Genomic DNA, 22,414 nt, shown 5'->3' on the forward strand with positions numbered 1-22,414 from the left:
GCTGGAGCCGAACCAATGCGCTGACATAAGCATAATTTCTCTGACAAAGTAGAGCCGGCGACTGCCGGCGTGCCAGCTGGAGATCTTTGCCGCTGACTATCGCACTTCACACAACCCTCCTGTGTTGTTTCGCCAGGACATGGGCAAGAATGCTATCTCCAAGCGATCCAAAAGGGTAGAAACTGCTAAGCAAGCAGGGAAAAGAAAGCACAAGTCGAAATACTGGGCAGCCAAAGCTCGTCAGGAGGTCGATGGATCCATGCACCTCTATCGCACTGTAAAACACCAAAATCTATTACTTCTGTGGTTGACGCTGAGACACTTGCGTAGCAAACGAAGATGCCCAAGGCTGTCGAACATGCCTCTGTCTCGCTGGACTCTCTGACCCAGACAATCCAGACGCTATTATGATCTTGATTATGATGGAAAGCCAAGCGCTCATCGACTACCCAAGCTCAAGCCAAGGTCATGCAAGTCATAAACGTATGTCTATTACACCCTACCAACTACAAGCTACCTACAAGTGTTACAGATATATTTCGTGAACATTCAGGTTGTCAGATGAGTAAAGAGTAAAAGAAAAAAGTGAGCAATTTAGTGTCCGTCGCAACCATAGCAGGGAATCAACGAGTGTTCAGAGCTCCAATGGCCAGCATCTATCCCTCAACAATCCATCCGTCGTGATAGTCTTCTAAAGTCGTAATCTTCGGGTAACATGGAATTCGTTCCTCTTACAGCTCCTCCCCCCATTGATGGTTTTTGGAGTTGGAGATGGACAACTTGCCCTGCAACTTGCGCTGGCGGAGGTTGCGGACTTCAGTGTTGATTAGATCGCGCAAACGCTCGAGGTCGAGGCTGCGCTCTGCGCGCGAGCCCATGAGGACGTTGCGCCAGATGCCAGCTGCTGCCACCGAGTTGTCAATGTTGAGTTGCATTGGGCGATGGAGGCGGACCATCTTCTGCATGAGATGGTCGGGGTTGGCCATGATGGCATGTGGCCAGGCAATACGAATCGCAAACCACCATCCCAGCGGCTGGAAGGAGACCATGAGTCACGTCAACAAAAATCTTAAGAGCATTTGACTTACTCGGCCATCAGGAAGAGTGCGTTCTGGGTAGGAGTCATAGGTGGTCAAAGCGCCGTCCGGCAGCGAGAATCGGTGTACAACCCAGTGGTTCGCGTCCGAGCGATGCTTGGCCAGAACAATGATTAAGCGTGGAGTTCCATCTAGACCGAAGGGAGCCCATAGCTCCTTGAGCATGCTGCATGCGTCGTGGTGCCGCCCATTGAAAACGGCGGTGCTGATAGCATCTGCGACGTTGGGAGGAACAAACAGCCGGTCCACACGCCCGTCAGGGCTATCCGTCATCCGGCTTCGGACGTAGCGCTTGTATGTCTGAGCTGACCAGACACTGAGCGCGGTTTCGTTGACTTGGTGTCCCCGTGTAGTACTGTCTAGAGCCTGGTCAAGCTCACTCATGGGCCACACGACCGCCCAGCCGAGGAGTCGCTGGTGGATGCGCTGCCAGGGTGGTAGGATGGGTTCGCCGCGTTCATCCACCGCACCAGGATGCCAGGAGTGTGACTGTGGCTGGCTTATGCTCGCATCTTGCGGAAGAGGAGGAAGGGAGGGCGACCCTTTGCGTTCAGAATCGGGAATCTCGGGCAGACCAGACTCTGTGAAGGCACCATGTCCTTCCTCATACTCATCCTGCTCGTCCCTGGCGACCTCCCAAGTCTTGTGAGTGTGACCAGACTGGCTCCCCCCTTGCTTCACACGAAGCTTGTACAGTTCTTCTTCCAAGAACTGTTGTCCAGGTGAATCATCTCTGCCATCCATGAACTCGCTGGTTTGGTGCATCTCTTCAGGAGGGTAAAGTTGATCCACCGCCTCATCCTCATAAACCTCATCGTCTATCCAAAAACCTGAGTCAGCGCAGTGCCAAATGCAGTGCTTGACATACTGACCGATGATTTCTGTCTCGCCAGGCTGGTACATGGATTCAGCCATGGTTCCTGTGACTTGAGTGTTGATGTTAACGGTCTGTGTCCGAGGAGTGTGCTCTGTATGCTCTGTGTACTGCTCGCCTCCTTCAGTATACTCGGTCTCGCCATATTGCTGTTGAGAATCGCCCGACCGAACAGATCCCGCATATGATTGCTGACTCCCAGTAAGCATGTTAGAGTTCATGGACAAGGGACTGAGAACATCAAGACGTTCTTGCACCCTTGCCATCCCTTCCATGAGTTCCTTTGCCCAGGCCGGCGGAGCCTCCTGATCAAGGTGTCAAATGCGGACTCGTCAGAACATTATGCAACACACCTTGCTGGGATCGTAGTCTTCGTTCAGGTGCACCTCTGGGTCATGGTCGTGGAATGACTTTCTGTACTGCTGAATGGACTCATGATCGTGCTTCAAACCAAGGCGTTTAACACGTTGCCTAACAGCCTTGCGAAGGGCCTTCTTGACGATTTCATGAGTGGTAGAGTCATCCATTTGATGTAAGAGGATGCACAGGTCCATGTCGTGGAAGTGCGAGTTGACTATGTCGGTCTCAAGAGTACTGGCAGCGTAGGAGGTACGCGCCCCAGAACCCCTAGACGCTAGTGTTTGGGCGACAATCTCAGCCTCACGCTGGTCAAGAGAGAACGCTGGTGAAGTAGGTCGAGAAGGGGTTGGAGTGATTTCGCCGCCGTGGTCTCCTTCTTGGGATGGTCCTCCTAGTTGGGACGGAGACTTGGCACGGCTTTGAGAGCGATGTGAGGTAGCATGAGATACCCTGCTACCGTCACCCTTTCCCTGTGACACCTGAGAGCGAACTTGAGATACCTGCGACCGTGCCACCTGAGACCGCGGCGCCTGAGACACTTGAGACCGCGCCGGCGGGGCTTGAGACTGTGATTGGGAGACTTGAGATCGTACTTGCGAAGCCTGCGATCGCGCTTGAGAAACCTGGGATTGTGTTTGAGAACGCGCATGCGACATATGCGAGCGTGATTGCGAAGCATGAGATTGTGCTTGCGATGCTTGAGAACGTGCTTGCGACACACGCGAGCGTGCTTGCGAGGCATGGGACTGAGCTTGAGACACCTGTGACTGCCCTGTAGGCTGTGGAGGCACTTGGGCAGCTGAGGTGGCTGCAAAGAGGAGGTCCTCCTGAGTGGCGGCGTGTCGGTAAGGCGAGAACGGGCGTGATTGGTGAGAAGGTGACATTGGCCCAGAGCTGGCACCTCGCCTGGAGGCTGCGGCCTCTGCCTCCGCAGCTGCTGCCATAGCTCTGTTCCTCTCTGCAAACATCGCTGCAGCTTTGAATGGTGCAAGACTGGCGCTGTCAGAGGGAGAAATACTGGGGGCACGTCTAGGTGAGGTAGGGAGTTGCGCAGTGTGGCCCGAAGGACTGAAATTACTGGGCGGAAGAGCGGGATAATCAGTCGTTCTGGACTTCGAACCTGCACGAGATCTCGACTTGGAAGACATGGGAGCTTCACTGCCAGCAAGGGCTTGTGATGGAGCTTTGCTGCGCGCCTTTGGATTTTCCTGGATGGGTTATGCTTCAGCTTCAAATTCAGATGTCTATACTTCACTACTATAGAACTCACGCTGCGGCCAGTAAGGGTGCCTCTATCCTCGCTTATGACCGAGCTTTTGTGTGTCCGGGGGCGGGAAGCACTTTCCTGAGACTGTGTTTTCTGAGATCTGGAGGCAGAGCTACTGGAGGGGGGTTCGATGTTGATATTGATACGGGAGCCAGAGGTAGGAGATGCTACGGACAGGGGAAGCGGAAATTTGGCACCGGTGTAAGAAGTTTGAATGCCAGACTGGCCAGTATGGTCGGGCAGAGGGCCGAAGTTGCCAAAAGAAGGACCAGAGTCAAACGATTCGTAGTGAGGCCCTGGTGGGTCCTGTGGGCCAGGCTCGGGCTGGAAGAAGAAAGGAGAGAGTCAAACCGCTAGAGTTTTACTGATAGCCAACAACTCACCATGTCCGACATACGATTTTCGCTAAGTTCCGTCTTCTCTCCGTCTTGAGTGTTGGAATTAATCTCGTATGCGTCCTCGACACGGGAGGCGCTGACGTTACTCCGCTTGCCTGAGTGGCCGTTCAGGGGCGGGAGGGAAGACATGGGGGATCCAGGATCGAAATTGCCTGAATCGCGCAGGCTCTCGAGGTAGAGAAGGACTAATTAGTGTTTTCCGGTCAGCGAAGTTGCGAATCTATCGGAGAAGCACACGCCACCTTTCTCACTGGGAGCTGTGTTGACAGAAAGTGAGCTTCGGCGGAAGATCGAGTCACTGTGAGGAGCTCACCTGGTGTGCTCGACCGAAGGAGAATGGTTTTGAACTGGTCAGAGGGCGGCTCGGTAGAAGACATGGCGGGATGTGGAAGCGATTGGTCGGGAAGGAAAACGTGTGAGAGAAATCGTGAAGTGATATGTTTCGCAGAGATAGAAGCACAGAGACAGAGATTGGGAGGATTGGATGGAATACAAGTTGGATATCGCAAGAAGAAAGTGGGAATAGGGTGGGAGATGGCAAGGGAGGTCAGACGAGTGAAATATGATACAACAAAATGGACCGGCTCTACTCTTGATTTGCTTCAACCTCTGCCTCAAGGCAATGGGTGTTTCCAACCTAATACAAATATGCGCAAATACCGATGTCATTGTCCCCACACCCACCGAGTTTTGCACATCACCTTTGTTTGGTCAACACCGTACTTCATGACGACCTCAGTACTAGCCTTATCTCAGTCCTAGACAAAGCATAAAGCCTATTGGAGTCACCTCATACTTGGAACATATGATAGCTGGACTCTACTTCATACTTCAAACTTCTTGTCAAACTTACTAACCGCATCTAATCTCCGAAAGCCTTGTCGGAAAAACCAAAACGGGCATCTTGACGGTGGTGGCATTTCGCGTCTCAACGCAACTATATGGGGGGTTCAAATCGTCAAAATGCCATTTAAATGTTGTCAAGACGGCGCCAAGGCGGGAATGCGGTCGTAGCGACGTGATATGATTGGCTTTTCGTCGTCGATGACCCGTTTTTATGAGCGTTGGAACGGCATCTCAACTTTACGAACCCCCCATTAAGACGGGGTTACCATCAGAATGCGTTTCAATGCATTTCGACGCAATTTCGCTTTTTCCGACACTCGTGCTCATACTTCGTGTTATAAACATTCGGCACATGCTTGGCACCTGTGGAACCTTCCTGGGCTCATGGATCAATACGTACTCAGGACACAACGAGGCATCTGCATAAAATATTGTTGATGAGGATTATATACACTACTGTATACTTCATCGTTCCGATGAAAGTCCAGTGTTTACGTTACATAAACGAGGCCATGGACGTAGCTCAGACAAGTTCGTCATCGTGAGTTACTTTTGTTTTTCGCCTGTAGCGTTTGAAGGAGCTCTGCTGGCAAACAGTGCTCGCGACAAGTCTCGCGATTAATTAAGCTCGGAGCGACGGCCCGTTCTTAATCAGAGAAACGCGTCGCGTCACAATCCACGTGCAGTGTGATGCCTCCGTTAACGTGACATGCGCTTGGACTCACAGGCAGCCTCGACGCGCGACATACATTACCAGAGGCCATGTCGACCTCCAGCAGAACCCTCACCAACAGCGTGCATCCTCCGGGTAAGACATGCCTTGCCTTCTCAATGGACGGCAAGTAAGTCACAAGTTTTAAATCCATATCCTTTCCTCGAATTAACCTCCGTATCCCAGGTACGCGTACACTGGAGGCTCAGACAGTATTGTCCGCATCTTTCACGTCGAGAAGGGGAAAGATCAAGAGCCAGATGCTGCAGCAGAAGCAGAGGACAACATCACCGCTCTCACCGCCGCTGTACGCCCACTATTCCTTTGCCGCCATCTTCCACTGAAATACGGTTACGCAGAACGAGTGCTGGTTGTCTGCCAGCGAAGACTCTTATATAAGAACATATACGGCAGGAAAGAACACCTTCAATGGACTGGCAGGTAGCGTCAAAGGGGCCACTATAAACTGCATAGCTGTGGACCCCAAGGGAAAACGCATTGCTGTTGCTTCCGAGTACGCTGCAATGAACTCCTCGAGTATACTCGTCCGCTAATGGAGTCTCTTGGTAGCGAACTCATGGTCAAAATCAGCGACTTGGATAATATCAGTAATGTTCAGATAGTAGACGGATTCAAACGTGGAGTCAGGAAAGTCACTTGGGATCCGTCTGGCTCATTGCTTGTGAGTGCACGCTGCACATACAACGTAACCTACCACCAACCCCCCTTGAGACTGTCAGCTGTGGCGATGGCACAATTGCCGTCTGGGATGTATCCGAGGAGCAGCCAACACGGTTAGAAGTCATCGATGGCATCATTCCAGCGGTCACAGACTCAGAGTAAGGACGCTCCTTCATTATTGGCTGACATATATTGAATGTATGCAGATCAGAGGAGTTCATGCATGATTGCTCCGCTGTGTGGCACCCCACGGGCCAACGCTTTTATGCGGCGTCTCGGACTCACGGTTGGTGACATTGTGCCAGATGTAATCATTCGAGACAGCTTACAATTTCGACTGTGGTAGACATTGTCGCTATCTCCAGAGCAACATGGACGAAATCAGAGACACTGTCCGATCCCAGCGTGACTGGATCTCATACTGCCATTGCACTGTCCGCCAACGGTGCCTTCTTGGCCAGTGCTTGCGGTTCAGAAGTGCTCATATGGAGTACACAAAAACGGCGTGTTCTCTCAAGGTAAGTGCCCCAAGAGCGTCCGTTCTTCCCCTTCGCTGACCAATATGCAAGGCTTCAGAGTACCCCCAGCGCAGTCACCATTCAACTCGCATTCTCTCCATCTCAGAACTTACTCGCCTGGATAGACACGCAGGGGGGCTTTACACGCGTCTCAAACGCTATCGCGACCGAATTCGGCGATCCCATCAAGGATTCTGCCGCAGCTAACGTCCAGGGACAGGTGATATCCCGTAAGAAAACTCCCACACCTTGGGAGGACGATGCAGACGTCGACTTGGACGCCGTGGGTGGAGACGATGGCCTTTTTGGTGGCGAGGACTGGATCATTGACGACATCGGGGGAGGAATGCAGGACAAGCCTGAACGGCAGGACAAAGGCGATGGGTACGTCAAGGAAATGGTCAGTATTACGAAGGCACAGTCGGCGTTCCAGCCTGGATCGACGCCAATGTCAGTGCTTAAGAGGCGGTACCTGGCGTACAATATGATTGGAGTCATTGAAGTGACTGACCAAGATACGCACCACATCGTCAATGTCGAGTTCCACGACCGGTCTGCGCGCAAGAGCTATCACTTTACTGACCATTTCAAACATGACCTTGCCTGTCTAGGTACGTACTGTACGTCGTTTTACTTGGGATCCTGTTATTCAAGGCGAGCTTCAGGCGAGCGAGGCGCCGTGTTTGCCTGTCCACCGGAACAGGACAATCCAGCTCAGGTGATCTACAAGCCGTACGGTGTATGGTCCACGCAAGGGGAGTGGACATATATCTTGCCCAAGGGCCAGCGAGTTCTAGGTGTGGCTGCCGGCGGCAATAAGGCCATGAAGTCTCTTCGCGAAAACTCGGACAGCGGCGGGGACCTACAGGGTCATGGCAACGTTGTAGTTGCCACTAGCGCCGGAGATCTTACTTTTATCAGCGGATCTGGCGTTGAACAAATTATACTTGGTCTTGAAGGCGAGTTCGTCACGATGGCAGCTGCTGAAGAGTATGTTATTGTTGTGCACCGGCCAGGTGCTACTACCATTGACGGTGGGTAGCGAGATTTTCTGGGTAACCGTCCATTGATGAACTTCCATCAACGCAGGGTCCCAAGGCTTACTGGCTACGGTCATCTCATATGAAGACTTCGAAGTGTTGCAGGAGAAGCCTCTCCCAATACCTAAAGGACATATCTTGAAATGGATTGGTATCACAGACCAGGGCGTACGTTAGCCAACATTCTCGACTTCATCCTTGTTAAGATTTTTCCCGCTAGATCCCAGCTATCTATGACTCAGCTGGCTACTTACACATCATGATCAATTTCCGGAGACCAAATCGCGCGACTTGGGCCCGACTGCTCGATACCAACGCATGGGAACGCAAGCAAGGCAAAGATGAATCATATTGGCCAGTAGGCTGCTCAAATGAAACATTCCATTGTCTCATTCTTAAGGTAAAGCGTTGTCAGTTAGTGTGCTAATAGTGTTGCCAACCATTGTTTTTTTCTTAGGGTCGTCAAGAATACCCAGGCTTCCCTCGTCCTCTTATCCAAGAACTTCCCATACGGATGCCGTTCCGGATCAAAGACACCACCGAGGAAGAGCTGTTAGTCTCGTTTCATTTGATGTACGCTGCCTCTGACGGACGTTGGTCTTTAGAATCGCTCGCGAGCGCATACACATCAACCTCGCACGAGATGCCCTCCCAGACGACGAAGTCTCTGCGCCCGATCTTGACCGGCGCGAGCTCGAGCTCGACAAGATAACCATCAGGCTCATCCAGGCAGCATGTAAAACAGACAAGCAGCCGCGCGCACTCGAACTCGCCAAACGCCTCAATTTGCCTCAGTCACTCGCCGCCGCTCACAAGGTCGCTGCCTTCTACAAGCTGCATGGTCTGAGGGAGAAGTTTGAGGCGCTGATTGAGTGGCGCGAAGAGACCATGACGCCTGCGGAGGAGGCACGAGAGCGGAGGCGGGCTCTGGGGGACGAGGACGCGCCTATGGCCATGCCCAAACCATTCCAGGATTTCAATGCTCCACCTAGGGTTGACAGGCCTGGATTGGCGCGGCCGACAGGTATCGTCGAGCATTCCGAGTTTTCCTCCTCCAACGCAGGGCTGCGCCCGATAAGAGAGAAGGCAACTGGGCTATCTATGTCACGCTCAGCGTCTCCCGAAGGCAAGCGGAAGCGTGACGAGGATGACCATATGCTTAATGGGACGGAAAGCGACGTCAAGCGACGTGCGCTTGGCGACGCGCCGTCACCAGCAACGAATTCTAGTACGATAATTTACCGACCTTTGTTGATCTTACCTAATTCCTTTTATCAGACCCCTTCTCTCGAAAGAACGCTCAGACAGCAAATCCCAACCCTTTCTCACGAAAGTCCGATTTGAACAAACCCATTCAGAAGAGTGAAAGCTTCTTTAGCAAGGTTGAGGCTGCAGAGTCGGAAAAACCGAAACGTGATTAGATTGAATATGGTCGACTCATGCTTCAGCTAACTCGACAATCTGCAGGTGCTCCTGTAAACGGCAAAGGGAAAGAGAAGGAAAGGAAGGAGACCCGCAAGCAAACCACATTGTTTGGTTTGGCTGCAAAAGCTTCAGCTGAGAAGAAGGTTCGCAGCAAGCGAAAAGAAGGTCAAGAACCTGACGCTGAGCAGACGGTCGATGGTACTGCCGATACGACGGACGTCGACATGCGAGAAACGCCTCAGGATTCTGATATGCTTGATGAGACTCAAGATACAGAAAACCTATCCAGTACTCAAGTCGAAACTCAGCCAACGGAGGACGACGATGAAGAACCGATCGACTGGCCCTCATCACCACAAGCAAGCGAGGAGGTCGCATCGTAACATCATGTAGTATACACCGGTCGTCGCACTATTCTCTACAGCATGGATTGTCCTATTAATACAAGAGATTCGAGTCGGAAGCAGACATCCACTAAGCAAGAAAACACATCGTTGGAACAGAAGAACTTTGAATTGACTTTGAAAACCCCATTAATCAAATCATGTCAGGGCGAGAGCCGTTGATCTCAATGGTTCTCTTAAGCCATTCAACCTACATGGAGTGAGTTCCCGACAGTAAACAGAACTCAAGTAAACACACCCAATTTGTCGGGCGTGGATGAATCTTGAGCACAGAATCGATAGCAGACTCATGTGGAAGGTTGAGTCGAATGAGTATCACGGTGTCATCACAATGCAACAGGAAACTTCCAAAGCGGACGAGGCGTCCATCAGGGTTCGTGAATTGCGATGTGTTGAAGGTCTCTCCGCAGTTCTCGTCTCCCACAAACTCGCGTGCCTCCGCGGTTGTCAGCTCAATTCCATCGCAAACCCTGTATTTGTTTTGGAGGGCCAGCTGCGTGTGCTGGGGCTTGAGCTCAAGCTCAATGAACAAAACCTTCTCTGCATAATTTCTCGGTTTGTTGCCGAGGTCCAATGCATAAATCAGGATAGCGTAGAATACGGGAGAATGAGCTGCGTGCCTGACGAAATTAACAAAATCTCAGCGCTGAAGTTTTTCTCTCTCAGATACTACAACATACCAGAGCCTAAGTTCTGTGACTCGCTTTCCTACCTCTGGCTTATTTTTGCAGGTGACTTTCGTTTGTGCATTGTGACGACAGCCCATCTGTTGACCATCAACTATAGGTACATGAAATGTGTGCGGCGTATTTACCTTGTGCGTAGGCCAGCTTTTAACCTGACACTCCTTACTCTGATTGAAGGTTGTAAGGGTGCCAACTCGATGTCAGAGCAGAAAGTAGGGTCGAGGACTTACACAATATAACACCTAGTTTGCCGATGTCAGCATAATACACTTCGAATTCCCGACAATGTGGCGGACCTCTTTACATACTGAGCAGGTTTGAAACCGCTTTTCCTCAGCCTCTTGCTTCTTGGCACACCAGAGACATTTCCTGAGTACGCGAGAAGGGCATTTCCACGGAACGGCTCTGACGTCTGACATGGCGAGCGGTGGTAAGTAGATGAGAGCTGCAAAGCGATAAGCACAGCGTCAATCGAATGCTGTAGAAACCTTTTAAGTTCCTGGCGCGCGTCCAATGATGAAACGAGGATGCAACGCACTTGCTGTGTTTGCCCTAAGTGTGCAACAATGTACTCGCACTCGCTGTATGTGTGTTCTTGATGAGTGCACAGACGTCCAAACAGGGACATGTCACGTCGAAGAGAGCCTGGCTGTGGCTCTTCGTCGCCCGAGATGGTATGCACGCGTTTGGTACGAGCGGCTCGCAGCCCAGAAGTTATTTTTGGGCAAGATGCGTTATGCGTCACTGTATCAAGGGGTTTGACTCTGTGCACGGCTGCTTAGCCTAGCAGGTAAAGGTCAGGTTGGAAGATCAGCTGGCCGCATATGCACGAACGCTGAAGCATACCGACATAGATAATGATTTGAATATCCTTTGCTAGCCCCCACTCAGGCTGTACCAAAAATAGGTCCAGGCCGGACCAAACTTTCCTGTGTACTAGGTAAGTGTTGTTCCACCTTTTCATCTGGGATCAAATCCGAAGGTTCGATCTCTTGATGAGCTAATCATGGCCTAGAGAACATACTTTCCCCTTCACCAAAATACATTCATGAGCCTTCATTTCATCGCTATGAACAGTCGGTGGCTAACTTACGCTAGAAATGACAACCATCCAGCAAGAAAACGATGTTCTACTTGTCTCCAATGGGCCCTCGGTTTCTTGTAGCCTGGATGGACGTCGACGTCTAGCTGTTGAAGCCTAAGGTGTCTGCTACTTGATTGCCTTGCTCTTGGTTGGTTTACATGAAAGTGTCTCCGCTCTGACAGCCAACTGACAGCCCGACATGTCATGTCAACCAACCGCCGGACATCGCCGGACCGCCGATCGCGACCTATGCATCTCTCAACAGCTCTCAACTGGCCAAGTCCGGCCAACTCATCCTTTTGAGTATCTGTCACCGGACGATGCTCTTTAACGCCCCCGCTTACCGCATTCGCAGCTTTGGGCAACACGGTGCAACATGACCCAGTCATGCGTCTCCCCTCTCGCCGCAGTTAACCTCGGAGTGCAGCGGGCGTTGCTTAATTTCCATCATACTAATTGCTAGGCACAAGTCGGACATAATTATTCAAGCATGAGGTTTTATATGCCAGGTCACGTATAAGCCTATGCCTACTGCCACCTTGTCTCTTGTTCTTGTCCCCGTCCATACCGCGACGCCATGTCGCTCGACGAGAAGAACAATGTCAGCCAGCAGCGCGATGAACGGGGGACCCAAGCCGATGATCATCGGTACGCTCAGGTCCTTAAGCGTCATGGCCGAGTGGTACGTCTCTCCTCGCCCCCGGGGCGGGATGTTCGATCCTCAGGAAGCCTAATTTACCCCTCATATGTCAGGATTTGATTCCCATGCCCTCGGATACCCCAGCGGATCCGCTGAACTGGCCTTCGTACGACATCTACTTTTCAGTAACAGACTCGCGTATGCTAACGCATCTGAAGCTGGCGCAAGAATGTCCTGTTGTTGATCGTTGCTTTCCATGCCATGCAGGGACCCCTCGGTGCAGGTACGAGCAACAACTTTGATACCGGGGAGTTAGTGGTATAACACCAACCGTCGCGCAGCAATCGTTATTCCAGCATTTGAAGATTTTGTTCAAGACCTTGGGGTTTCAATCGCAGAAGCATCCTACTCGGTGTAGGTGCACGACCATGATCCGGTGCTTCCTTTCTCTCAAACTCTTCAGGTCTATCGAAATCCTGTTTATGGGTGTAGCACCTTTATTCTGGGCACCAATATCTAAGCGGATAGGACGACGTCCCGTATACCTTCTCTCAGCTCTCTTGTCTGCAGCATTCGCGCTTGGAGGCGCTTATACCAACTCATGGGGCGCGCTCATTACCACCCGCATCTTCCAGTCCATCTTTATCTCGCCTGCACTCAGCGTTGGCGCATCAACTGTTGATGACATGTTCTTTTCCTACCAGAGAGGACAAAAGATGGGCATATGGAGTATGTGCTCTCTAGCCGGAGAAAAACTTTCCGTACTAAACTACTTTCCCATCATCAAGCCCTCCTGGTGACGTGCGGTCCTATCATGGGTCCCTTGATGTAAGCACATACATACATCAATTTCCTTCAACCAATAACTTTTCATCAGCTCCGGATATCTTGTTCAGTACAGAGGATGGCGTGCTTCCTTGATTCTCCTCGCCGCAATCCACCTCGGGCTCTTCATCGCTCACTTCTTCCTCGGTCCTGAAACTCTCTTTCTCAACCGCGTGCCGCCCGGAGAGCCGTATGATGAGGACGAAGTCGCTAAGCGCTCGGGCTGGCGCCCCTTCTTGTCGCTTCACGTTTATTCGAAGCAGCCATATCGTGCATCCGAGTTCTTCAGACCTTTCGCCATGTTCGCCCGTCCAGCTGTCCTGTTGCCCACGCTTGCTTACACTATGGCATTCTCGTACACCAATGTGCTCATGGTATGGTCACAAACACAGTACGAGGCTACTGCGGACCACTGACGTTTGCTGCTTAGACTATATTCGTCCCTCAGCTCTTTGGCGAGGCATTTCACCTCACCCCGGGCCAAGTCAGCCTGCAGTTCATCGCGCTACTGGTCGGTGCCCTCTTAGGCGAGGTGGTAGCCGGGAAGGGGAGCGATGCTTTTGTCAACTGGCGTGCTCGGAAGAACGCCTCTGCCTTGGGCACGTCCGATGGTGAAGACCCAACGCAACCAGTATGGCGACCTGAAGATCGGCTGATGCTGGCGCCTCCAGGCTTTATCCTGGCGCTAGTAGGCCTTATTGGTAAGACACCATATTTTCTGCCCTGGAATGTCACTTGTCCTCATCTTATGTATTCAGTTTGGGGTGTGCAATTGCAGGACGCAACTGTGGGTAAATGGAATATAACACCAGTGAGTACGAGTCATGACTCCATCCCGTCTTTAACTCAGCCTTCAAGGATATCGGCTCCGCTATCGCTGTCTTTGGGCAACAACTTGTCACGACGGTTTGCGTTACCTATGCCATCGAGTCGTACCGGTCGGAAACGGCAGACGTGTCTGTGTTCATCTCTCTCACCCGGCAGACCTACGCCTTCGTATGTATCTTGTCTCTTTCAGCGCTTCACCAGCTCACCTTATAGCTTTCCTGCACAGATCGCTCCTTTCTATCTGTCAGTGGCGTACACGAACATGGGCGACGCGAAGGCATCGGGGCTATTCGCAGCGCTCATCGGGCTGGGTATGCTGATGGTGCTAGCCTGCAGCGTGTGGGGTCCTTCATGGCGTGAGCGTTCGCAGAAGGCCGACTGAAATCTCGGAACATTGTGGGGAAGATGTGTTTGAATACGATAATGAGGGTTCTCTTTTACTGTTTCGGTCTGAATCGGAGTTGAACGAGTCTGTCTTAAGGCTTCTAATCAGTACTTACCCAGACATCCGCCTGCCATCCACCAATTTGCAGACTAGAGGAAGACAGGCGCGGGTGTCTACAAGACATGCAAACATGATGCGTGTGATAGCATGTTTTTAACTTCATTTTGATGATGTCAACCATGGTCATTTGTTCACAGTCATTGAACCGAGCCCGAGAAGTTCATGCTTCGACGCTTAAACGAAACTTTCACGGTGAGTCAACTATTGGAGACCCGTCCTTTGTTCTCGCGCGATCAGGCCCAGGTCTCGAGTGGAAGTTAGGCAGTACAATGTTAGAGATAGGGTATAATAGATCAGAACTACAGCATAGACCTTGTTCGGCTCACTTCAACATCAGTCAGCAGCGCGGTTTGTAGGACTAACTTACTTCGGCATCCAAGAGTGTCAACTCAGGACGCAGGTTTGTCTGGAGCGACCGTCATTCCCTCTGTCGGTGCTAGCTGTTGTACGACGGGATCCTCGGCGCTGTCCTTGGCCTGTTCCTGTTCCTTCACGGCCTCGTCGAACCTGTCTTTGTCGAGGCTCTTCCCAAAACAGGGGCAACATCCCCGTGGGCCGCCACAACAGCTGCTGTCGCCTGAGCCATATGCCCCTGCGCGAATGAACACATAAGGCTCTAGGTGCCTTGTTCAGGTATTGCAAGCATTCGAGGACGTACTGGTGTTGCAGAAAGGCGCAAATATGCTTTGGATGGCGACCACTGGTAGAGGTTTGTTGTGTCGTCAGTCGACGGCGCCGTGACCGTCATAGTAAGAGTTCACATACAGCAGCATCCAAGTGCACCGGCTCCAGCATCTACACCAGCATCTCCCATGGTGTTAAGAGGGCGAAAAGGGCAAAAGTCAGAGTAGATGTGAGGAAAAGGGGCTTCCTCGCTTCAACAACTTTAGGCTTTATATAGCGTAGAACGAATCGGATCAGAATCCTGAGAGCAAATGAGCATCAATCTCGTGGATGGCCTCGGCGACACACATCTCATACATTCCTGTGTGGCTGTCACTCCAATATTAAGTACAGCAAGTTGCAATTGAACCGAAGAATAACATGCACTTCGACCACATACATTACCTCCGAAGGATCGTTCAATAGGAAAGTCCTCGGCGTTGGCTAAGCCGCATGTTGTAGCTTATGTTAGATAGTGACGGTTCAGAGGTTATAGGACACGAACAAACTCATGAGCCCACAAGATAGCACAGGATATATAGTAGCACAAGTGAGCTATAGCTTGGGGTACCGCTGGGGTAGTAAGTACACATAATTTGGCAGCTGAGCACTACCACCAGCTGTCGACAATCCGAGATTATTCCGAGACTGCTCTGAGACTATAAGGCACATCCACATTTTATGTCGAACATATCTCTATGTTATGGTCATGCCATTTTTCCCAGATATAAATAAAATCGAAACTACCCTAAGCTTTGAGCTACTCAAACTAGATAAATAAATGTTGGATAAATGGCGCAGGCGCCAAAACGCACCTACGGGCGCTTAAGTTAGAGCTTGATCGATGATCGCCAAACGCCGAACAGGGGCTTTTGCGTCTTGACGCGAAAGCCGCGATCACTTAAGCTCAAGAATTGAAATATTGACCTCGAGCTGCCCACTCCTCCAATGACGTTTTACTACCCAACATCAAATCTTTCCCTCAAGGACAAGACCCTAGTCATCGTGCGTCTCGCATCAAACAAACTCACAGCACAAGGTTGATGACTGCTTCCTTCTGAATCCGACAAGGTAGCCCGTCGTATCCGTCGCGAATGTCGCGCAGCTGGGAGCTGATCTCCTCATCGCCTCGCTCGACCTCGCCCGCGTCGGCGTATGCGACCCCCAGTGGCTCGTGCCTGTTGTTGGTGCGCGCGAGGACGGACAGGAAGGGATCACGATGCCTCTCGAGGGTGAGCGCTTCTCTCTCAGGCGCTCTATGAAGAACGGCTTCTGAATGGGGTGACGTATGACAGTCTATGGCAAGGAGGACCAGAATGTTGTGGTTATGCAACAACGCTCGCCGGCTCTCAAGGCAAGTATTATTCCCTCTTCTTGGACATATATACGCCTCGATTCTTAGCTGTCATACACCAGGCATTCAAGCAGGATTTTGTCAATGCGCTCCTCGACTTTGTCAAGTCCTCGGGGGCTGCTGCTGTCATCTTCCTCGGCGGCGTCGACACCTCCAACCGTACCGATTCTCAGATGCTGTGCGTTCCCTCCCTTTCCGGCGCACGGTTCTGGTAACTTACATCATTCAAGGACACCGACATCATACATCCTCCCTCAGGGCGCCCCAGCTCTCGCACAAACCCCTCTCGAGCACATCAGAGATCTGCCTATTCCAAGTTACACCTCTGTTCCACAGTTCCCTGAAGGCGCAGAACACCCCAAGGCAGAGGAAGGTGTCCCCTTCATCCCCGGCGGCGGCCTCACCCGTCGCATCCTCTCCTCCCTGCCCACGGCGTGGTCCGTCCCGACCGTTGCCCTTCTACAATACGTCATGGAGGGCGACAACAGGTCCGATGCTCACCTCATGGCCGCCGTTACGGCCAAAGTCGCCGGTGCGGACGTGCAGAGCTGGAAACAACCCACAAGTTGGGGTGAGGGCCTCTTTGGCACATCACACGATCAGACGCTCTATGGATGATCATCCGGGTGAAGATGGAAAATATGACGGGTATGTATGTATCCCTCAGCAAAGAAAAAAGAGCGCATTTTGTACAAATATGCAATTTATAATCTTGCAAAAACGTGCAATGGCCCATGAGTCGAATGAGCAACGATGTGCTCTTTTGGTTGGAAGAAGTTTCTCGAGTGTCCCTCATCGCTTTCCTGCAATGCCAATGCCCTTACCTCCCTTCTTCTTCGCCGCCTGCGAAAGGCTAAGGTAGGCGTATGGGTCTACACCACCTTTCTTAACATCGCCACCCGCTCTCTAGAATGTAAACTCCATCAAAAAAGGCAAGACGCAAACCGTGGGCAGCACGAACCTTAGCTCTGAACTCGTTACCAGGTCTCGGCTCTCCCTTCTTTTTCTTCTTCCCCACATTCGCCTCGCCCATCTCAACATCCCCATCCCCGTCGCCCATCTCTGCCTCCGCCCGCCGCCGCTTCTTCGTATCCTTGTTGAACTTGACACGCCCGTTCGGCCCGCGCGTGAACCCGTCAGCGCCCGTCAGCCCCTCGCGATATGCTGTACCCTCCACATCCTCCCCACCCGCACCCGCACCCTCGCCATTGCCACCCTCCTCCTCGGCATCGATGACCATCTTGCCCGTGTCCGCGTCCATCTTGAAGTGGCGCGCGTCCTGCCCGGGCTTCTTCCGCCGCTCGTGCGTATTCGTCAGCCGCGCCGACGCGCCCGCGAGCAGATCCATCGGCTCGTCACCGTCGTCCATCCGGATGTGCATGCCGCCGTCGAGCCCGTGGCGCTTGCCGGCGCCTTTTTGATTTTGCCTCTGAGCGGCAGCGGCGGCACGGCCTCCCTTGGAAGGCCCCCGTGCGTCGTCGTCGTCGTCGCTCGAGTCCGCCTCGCTCTCGCTGCCGTAGAGCACATCCTCGAACGCGTCGCCAGAGCGCGCCGGAGCCTGGGCCTAGCGGCTTGTCAGTCCCAGGAGTACACATTGCTACAAACTGCAATTGACGCACCTCTTCCTCGCTCTCACCCTCCTCCTCCTTCGCAGCCTTCTTCCGCTTCGCCCTCTCCCTCCGCTTCTTGATACCCACAAGCACCTTCTCTCCGACATCCTGCAGCCTCCTGGCCTCCTCTTTCTCTTCCATGCTCTCACCTTCTGTCCCAACCACGCGCACGGCTTCATTAACTACATCCCAGCCGACCCGGCGAACGAGACGCTCGAATATGTGCCGCACTTTGAGCTTGAACCGGTTCTTGTGCTCGCCCGCCCAGCGGAGCAAGGCGCGCACGAGCGCGGGGAGCGAAGACGACAGCGGCGCCGGGGCGACGACGTGTGCCGCGAGCTTCGCGTAGCCGAGAGCGGCCTTGGCAATCTCGCGGTTGGCGGAGGTAATGAAGACGATAAGCGTCTGTAAGACTTCCTCGTGCATTCGCACCGAGATGTCGTCTGCGGAGACGTAGACACCCAACTCGTTAGCATATTCATCTTGTGGTGAATAATTCTACAGACACGCACCTTTGAAATCAAACACAAGCCGTGCAATCGCCGTGATCGTGGCGCTAATCATATGCGCACTCGCACCAGCAAGACCGCCCGCAACCATCGTCACGAACTCGTCCACGTTCGCCTGCACCTCACCCTGACCATCCGCGCCGTCCATTGCTTCGTCGCCGTCTGTCATGCCAGCAACGAGCCCACGGCGAACGATGCCACCGGCCTGCATCCGCGAGCCGAGGGCAACAACAAGCGCAAACGCCGCGCTGCGTGCCTTCTCCGAAGGCTCCTTCGTCCCAAGGACTGCCTCGGGTATAAGCGCAGGGACGGCGTGTAGCGCACGGTCAGGCAAATGAGGAACGAGAGCAGCAAGCAAAGCGAGCCGGTCCTACAAAGGCCGGAATGCGATGAATACCGAGAACAAACAAAAGGATGAATGAACAGCATACCCTCTTCGCACCGGGCTGCACAACATCCACGGTGTCCTCCAGCCTCCGGAATATGTGAAGCACATCCACGCCTCCAGTCGGAGTGACGACGGCTCCATCCGCATCCATCCGCGCGTCTTCGTCGACAGCGCCCACGTCGACCTTGCCACCCTGGGCCACCCGCGCCAAGACGCGATACGCGCGTTTCTGGACAGCGCCGCTAGAGCACCCAAGCACCTGTGTACGTGCGCACGCCACGAACGCGCTTGTTTGCTCTGCCGGCGGGAGTGCAGGCAGCAGGAGAAGCGCGAGGTCGAGCATCGTGCTCGGCACACTGGCCTCATCCTCGTGCGGCAGGCTCTTCGGCGCCCCGCCTTTGCCGCCCTTTTGTGCCGAGGCCGGTGCGGGCAGGTTCTTGTCGAGCATGCCCATGATTTTCTTGTACGCGTTCTTCACGTCCTGTACAGAAGCTTATTTAGAAAACTTATAGATGGTCATGCAGCGTGCGCACCTTGACTCCGGCAACCCCAATCCAAGCGCGCAAAACATCGCCGACTGCTCCGCGCGACCGTGGCGGCACACTACCGAATACATTGAAGAGCACAGCGAGCCAGCTCTCGGCTTGGCTCGAGAGCAGAGCGAGGTTGGCCTTGGCCTGTTCGGAAGTTGTCGCGGTAATCTCGAGCCAGGCCTTGGTTTTCAAAGTGTGTTTGTTCTCGTCCTTCTCTTCTTCTTCCTCGTCCCCGTCCTCCTCGTTGTCCGCGTCGCCATCAGCTGCATCCGATTTAGGCTGAGAATCAGCATCCGAGTTCGCGAGAATCGTGTTGCTCTCCACCAGCGTCTTGAGTGCTTTGAGAACAGAAGAACGAAGCTCAGGCTGATTGTAGAGTACTTGCGTGAGGAGTTGAGCAAAGTCCGGAGTGAGCGCCTATTAGTTATCACAACCCGGCGGTCCTAAGTGCCACAATCCGTTTCACATTACGACTTGGACGACGCACCTTGCTCAAGTCACCTCCACCCCAGCAATACCCTCCAAGAGCAGCCCACACCTGGCCCACGAGAACTTCCCAAACCTTCTTTTCTGCCTCTGAGGAAGCCTGCTGTGCTTTGTCGAACATTTTGATGGAGAGCGGTATAAAGTACTGGACAAAGTGTGCGAGAGGAGCTGATTGGGGGCCAACGAGAAGAGGAAGGAGAAAAGCGCGGGGCTCGCTGTCGCCTGGGGCTCTTTCCTCGGGAAGAAGGTTGAGTGGAAGGGCGTCGAGGACGACTTGGGCGCCCATGCTCTGCAATGCAGCACGGAGAACAGCATCGGCGTGCTCCTTTGCCTCGAAGCCCTTCTGAACGCGCAGGGTGGCAGCACGACGGACAAGCGGGAGCGCGTGCTTCTCCGCGTGGGTAGTCCCGCTTTCGTCTCTTATGCGGAGAGCAAAGACGAGGGCAGCTATGACGCCGAGCACATCAGGAATGGCACGAGCGAACTGGAGCTGCTCGAGAGCGCCTGAGAGGTCTTTGACGGCCTCCGGAACAAGCTGGCTCGCGGGGAACTCGGGTGCAGAGGCGACGCGTACGCAGGCGCTGGCCGCTGCGGATCTGACGTCGCGGGCGTCTGCGGCAAGACGGGGGAAGGAGGCGCGCCAGATCTGAGTGAGCTGGGATGGGGAGGCGGAGTGGGCTGCTGCGGCGAGAAGGGCGAGCCATGCGGGAGCGAGGGATATGTCGTTGGGGGTGGGAGGTGAAGTGAGGACGGCGGTGAGGATAGGGGCGATGTCGATGGTGGTGTATTCGTCAGGGTGTTTGGATTGAGAGGGAGCGAGGAGATCGGCGAGGAGGGCGTAGGACGATTGGGAGAGGAACGGGTTGCCGAGGCGTGGGAGGGAAAGGAGGGGCGGTGTCAACTCGGGCATGGTCTAGAGAAATTATAAGAACGGAAAAGCATGACTAATTGGATGACGCACGGGAGGAGGGAGGTGAGGGAGGGCGGTCCTGAGAAATTGGATGAGGTGGATGGCTGTCTCTGGGGTATGCTGACTCTTTCCCTTTGCACCGATGGGCGATGCGGCTGCGGCTGCGAGAACAGTGTGTGCCCATTGTGCGACTCGGGCAGAGTATGGATGGCGAGCGAGAGGAAGGGGTGGTTTGTCGATGATGGCCTTGACTGCCTCTGCGGCGCGTTTGCGGACTTTTGGTCTGTGGTCGACGGTGAGGTGGAGGACAGAGTTGAAGGCCTGGACGAGCGGCGTCTTGTCAAGCTGGGAGCGGTCCGCGGAGGAGACGAGGGCCTGGATGGCGGCGATCCACGAGCGGAGCGGGGGTGCATGGTCTGTGAGCGAGGGAAAGAGGGGGGCGAGCAGCTCGAGGGTGGTCCACAGCTGGGCCTGGACCACACTCTGGGGCACAAACGGGGCGACGAGCGCAAGCAGATACAGCTCCGCGGGCAGCAGATCGCCGTCTCCGAGCGACGTCTGTCTCTTCCCGACAGAAGAGTCCAGTGCAGTCACAATCGCTGCAAAGTATGCAGTCGACGTCCGCTCCGATTCACGTTCAGCCAGCGTCCCATCGATCGCCTGCAGCAGGTGAGCAGGCGCCTTCTGGTGCGCCAGAGACGACTGCGTGTGTGGCCTGATCTTGCCCAGCGCAGACTCGAGACTCTCCATGGCGGACGAGCAGAAAGATATGGTGTAATACCTAAAAGATAATAAAATTATATTGCCTCCGTCACTCTTTCCCGTCGCTCAGATTAGGCAACTAATAATGTGCCTTCCCGTCCAACCACGACACAACGACTTGACTAGGTACTTGTTTTCAACATCTAGTCTACCCTTGACAAAATTGTCCGTCTCCAAAATCCTCACTTCTCGGGTCTATACAACGTTGTTATCTCTCCTTTGCGCTGCCCATTTATCTGGCTCTCCCTTGCCTCAACCTGACATCTTGACGCCCCGGTGCTGTGCGAGTTCCGTTTTGAGCGCTTGCGCATGCTGGTATCTCTCTCTCTAAGTAGAGTCCACAGCTGACCGGACGTTCCACGCACATCATCCAACTCCGTTATCGTCGCATCCAGCGGACAACCTCGCTAGATTACGCGTATTATCTGCAGGTCGTCACCTTCCTTTTACCCGTTGTCGTTCTCACTCTTCGTCACTTTCCATCCAACTTGGTCAATTCTTCGTCTCGTTGCACCCAGCGCTTAATCAAATATATACTTGGATACCGGCTTCGTGTCGTATAAACTTCGCTATCAGGCCTCAAATACTCGATTTGACGCACCAGCTGTGTGACAAGGCTTGCGATCCTCCAGCTCCAGTGCTTCGCATTGGAAAGATTCGATGGCATCTCAGCCTGCTTTAAACCGCCTCCCAAGACATAGTTTTGCCTCATTCAAACACACCGCAACAGTGGACTGCAATGGTGCCGGTGATTGCTTGGCCCGTTAGACAAACTCCTAGATTCGGACAGGCAGACGCGCGAGGCTTATGCTAAGTTCAGAGAAGGATTCACGTTGTTCCACGTCGCTTCAAATAGGTACAGATCAAATGAATTGTGCCTATGGGAGCGAGTATAGTACTTGGATTGTTTCACTTTGTCTATTTGAGAGAGCCTAACGCCGATGAGTAGTTGTGAGTTGAACAAAATGTAGTTGTATGTGTTCTCTATCGACTTTCTGCTATCCGAGCC

General features: G+C 53.2%; 6 protein-coding genes across 6 annotated transcripts; 2 read left to right on the forward strand and 4 right to left on the reverse strand.

Moving 5' to 3' along the window:
• Window positions 1–470: 470 nt before the first annotated feature.
• CONPUDRAFT_164048 (uncharacterized protein) lies at window positions 471–4,516 on the reverse strand. The gene is made up of 8 exons (XM_007768714.1): window positions 4,310–4,516; window positions 4,239–4,253; window positions 3,982–4,181; window positions 3,602–3,922; window positions 2,325–3,539; window positions 1,970–2,276; window positions 1,089–1,915; window positions 471–1,034 (listed from the first exon to the last, which is right to left on the reverse strand). Exons 1-8 carry the CDS (start codon window positions 4,371–4,373, stop codon window positions 732–734), a joined length of 3,252 nt encoding a protein of 1,083 aa, XP_007766904.1. The 5' UTR covers window positions 4,374–4,516; the 3' UTR covers window positions 471–731.
• Window positions 4,517–5,604: 1,088 nt separating this feature from the next.
• On the forward strand, window positions 5,605–9,137 carry CONPUDRAFT_52709 (WD40 repeat-like protein; the record flags this gene model as incomplete). The annotated part of the gene is made up of 13 exons (XM_007768166.1): window positions 5,605–5,684; window positions 5,741–5,861; window positions 5,914–6,068; window positions 6,125–6,236; window positions 6,287–6,393; window positions 6,442–6,521; window positions 6,582–6,753; window positions 6,805–7,358; window positions 7,413–7,787; window positions 7,843–7,961; window positions 8,014–8,193; window positions 8,251–8,349; window positions 8,412–9,137. 13 exons carry the CDS (start codon window positions 5,605–5,607, stop codon window positions 9,135–9,137), a joined length of 2,880 nt encoding a protein of 959 aa, XP_007766356.1.
• Window positions 9,138–9,755: 618 nt separating this feature from the next.
• On the reverse strand, window positions 9,756–11,781 carry CONPUDRAFT_71670 (uncharacterized protein; the record flags this gene model as incomplete). Its single annotated transcript, XM_007768268.1, has 10 exons — window positions 9,756–9,812; window positions 9,861–10,242; window positions 10,303–10,388; window positions 10,437–10,475; window positions 10,539–10,550; window positions 10,613–10,753; window positions 10,847–11,052; window positions 11,155–11,272; window positions 11,333–11,375; window positions 11,402–11,781. The coding sequence occupies 10 exons, from the start codon at window positions 11,779–11,781 to the stop codon at window positions 9,756–9,758; spliced, it is 1,464 nt and encodes a 487-aa protein (XP_007766458.1).
• A 188-nt stretch (window positions 11,782–11,969) lies between these two features.
• CONPUDRAFT_89030 (MFS multidrug transporter) lies at window positions 11,970–14,067 on the forward strand (the record flags this gene model as incomplete). Its single annotated transcript, XM_007768715.1, has 11 exons — window positions 11,970–12,074; window positions 12,146–12,198; window positions 12,251–12,315; window positions 12,374–12,446; window positions 12,496–12,761; window positions 12,821–12,860; window positions 12,910–13,231; window positions 13,288–13,558; window positions 13,616–13,668; window positions 13,716–13,853; window positions 13,912–14,067. 11 exons carry the CDS (start codon window positions 11,970–11,972, stop codon window positions 14,065–14,067), a joined length of 1,542 nt encoding a protein of 513 aa, XP_007766905.1.
• A 384-nt stretch (window positions 14,068–14,451) lies between these two features.
• Window positions 14,452–15,036, reverse strand: CONPUDRAFT_164051 (uncharacterized protein). The gene is made up of 4 exons (XM_007768716.1): window positions 14,956–15,036; window positions 14,849–14,890; window positions 14,558–14,782; window positions 14,452–14,502 (listed from the first exon to the last, which is right to left on the reverse strand). The coding sequence occupies exons 1-3, from the start codon at window positions 15,002–15,004 to the stop codon at window positions 14,580–14,582; spliced, it is 294 nt and encodes a 97-aa protein (XP_007766906.1). The 5' UTR covers window positions 15,005–15,036; the 3' UTR covers window positions 14,452–14,502; window positions 14,558–14,579.
• A 701-nt stretch (window positions 15,037–15,737) lies between these two features.
• On the reverse strand, window positions 15,738–21,410 carry CONPUDRAFT_101568 (NUC173-domain-containing protein). Its single transcript, XM_007768717.1, has 12 exons — window positions 20,695–21,410; window positions 19,735–20,646; window positions 19,248–19,664; window positions 18,758–19,195; window positions 18,330–18,696; window positions 17,827–18,260; window positions 17,169–17,771; window positions 16,438–17,113; window positions 16,268–16,385; window positions 16,149–16,205; window positions 15,929–16,085; window positions 15,738–15,858 (listed from the first exon to the last, which is right to left on the reverse strand). Exons 1-8 carry the CDS (start codon window positions 21,391–21,393, stop codon window positions 17,000–17,002), a joined length of 3,984 nt encoding a protein of 1,327 aa, XP_007766907.1. The 5' UTR covers window positions 21,394–21,410; the 3' UTR covers window positions 15,738–15,858; window positions 15,929–16,085; window positions 16,149–16,205; window positions 16,268–16,385; window positions 16,438–16,999.
• Between the last annotated feature and the right edge of the window lie 1,004 nt (window positions 21,411–22,414).

This window comes from Coniophora puteana (assembly GCF_000271625.1).
Source record: "Coniophora puteana RWD-64-598 SS2 unplaced genomic scaffold CONPUscaffold_4, whole genome shotgun sequence".
Classification (NCBI taxonomy): domain Eukaryota; kingdom Fungi; phylum Basidiomycota; class Agaricomycetes; order Boletales; family Coniophoraceae; genus Coniophora; species Coniophora puteana.

Bases quoted from the DNA above. Each gene is read 5' to 3' on its own strand.
- CONPUDRAFT_164048 (XM_007768714.1), bottom strand. From the start codon at position 4,373: ATGTCTTCTACCGAGCCGCCCTCTGACCAGTTCAAAACCATTCTCCTT. The intron at 3,923-3,981 runs GTGAGTTGTTGG...TTCTTCTTCCAG, and splicing joins AAAATCGTATGTCGGACATG to CCCGAGCCTGGCCCACAGGA. The intron at 1,035-1,088 runs GTAAGTCAAATG...GTCTCCTTCCAG, and splicing joins GCACTCTTCCTGATGGCCGA to CCGCTGGGATGGTGGTTTGC.
- CONPUDRAFT_164051 (XM_007768716.1), bottom strand. From the start codon at position 15,004: ATGGGAGATGCTGGTGTAGATGCTGGAGCCGGTGCACTTGGATGCTGC. The intron at 14,891-14,955 runs GTATGTGAACTC...AACCTCTACCAG, and splicing joins CGGTGCACTTGGATGCTGCT to TGGTCGCCATCCAAAGCATA. The intron at 14,783-14,848 runs GTACGTCCTCGA...TCATTCGCGCAG, and splicing joins TGCGCCTTTCTGCAACACCA to GGGCATATGGCTCAGGCGAC.
- CONPUDRAFT_101568 (XM_007768717.1), bottom strand. From the start codon at position 21,393: ATGGAGAGTCTCGAGTCTGCGCTGGGCAAGATCAGGCCACACACGCAG. The intron at 19,665-19,734 runs GTGCGTCGTCCA...GATAACTAATAG, and splicing joins GTGGAGGTGACTTGAGCAAG to GCGCTCACTCCGGACTTTGC. The intron at 17,772-17,826 runs GTGCGTCAATTG...ACAAGCCGCTAG, and splicing joins AGGGTGAGAGCGAGGAAGAG to GCCCAGGCTCCGGCGCGCTC.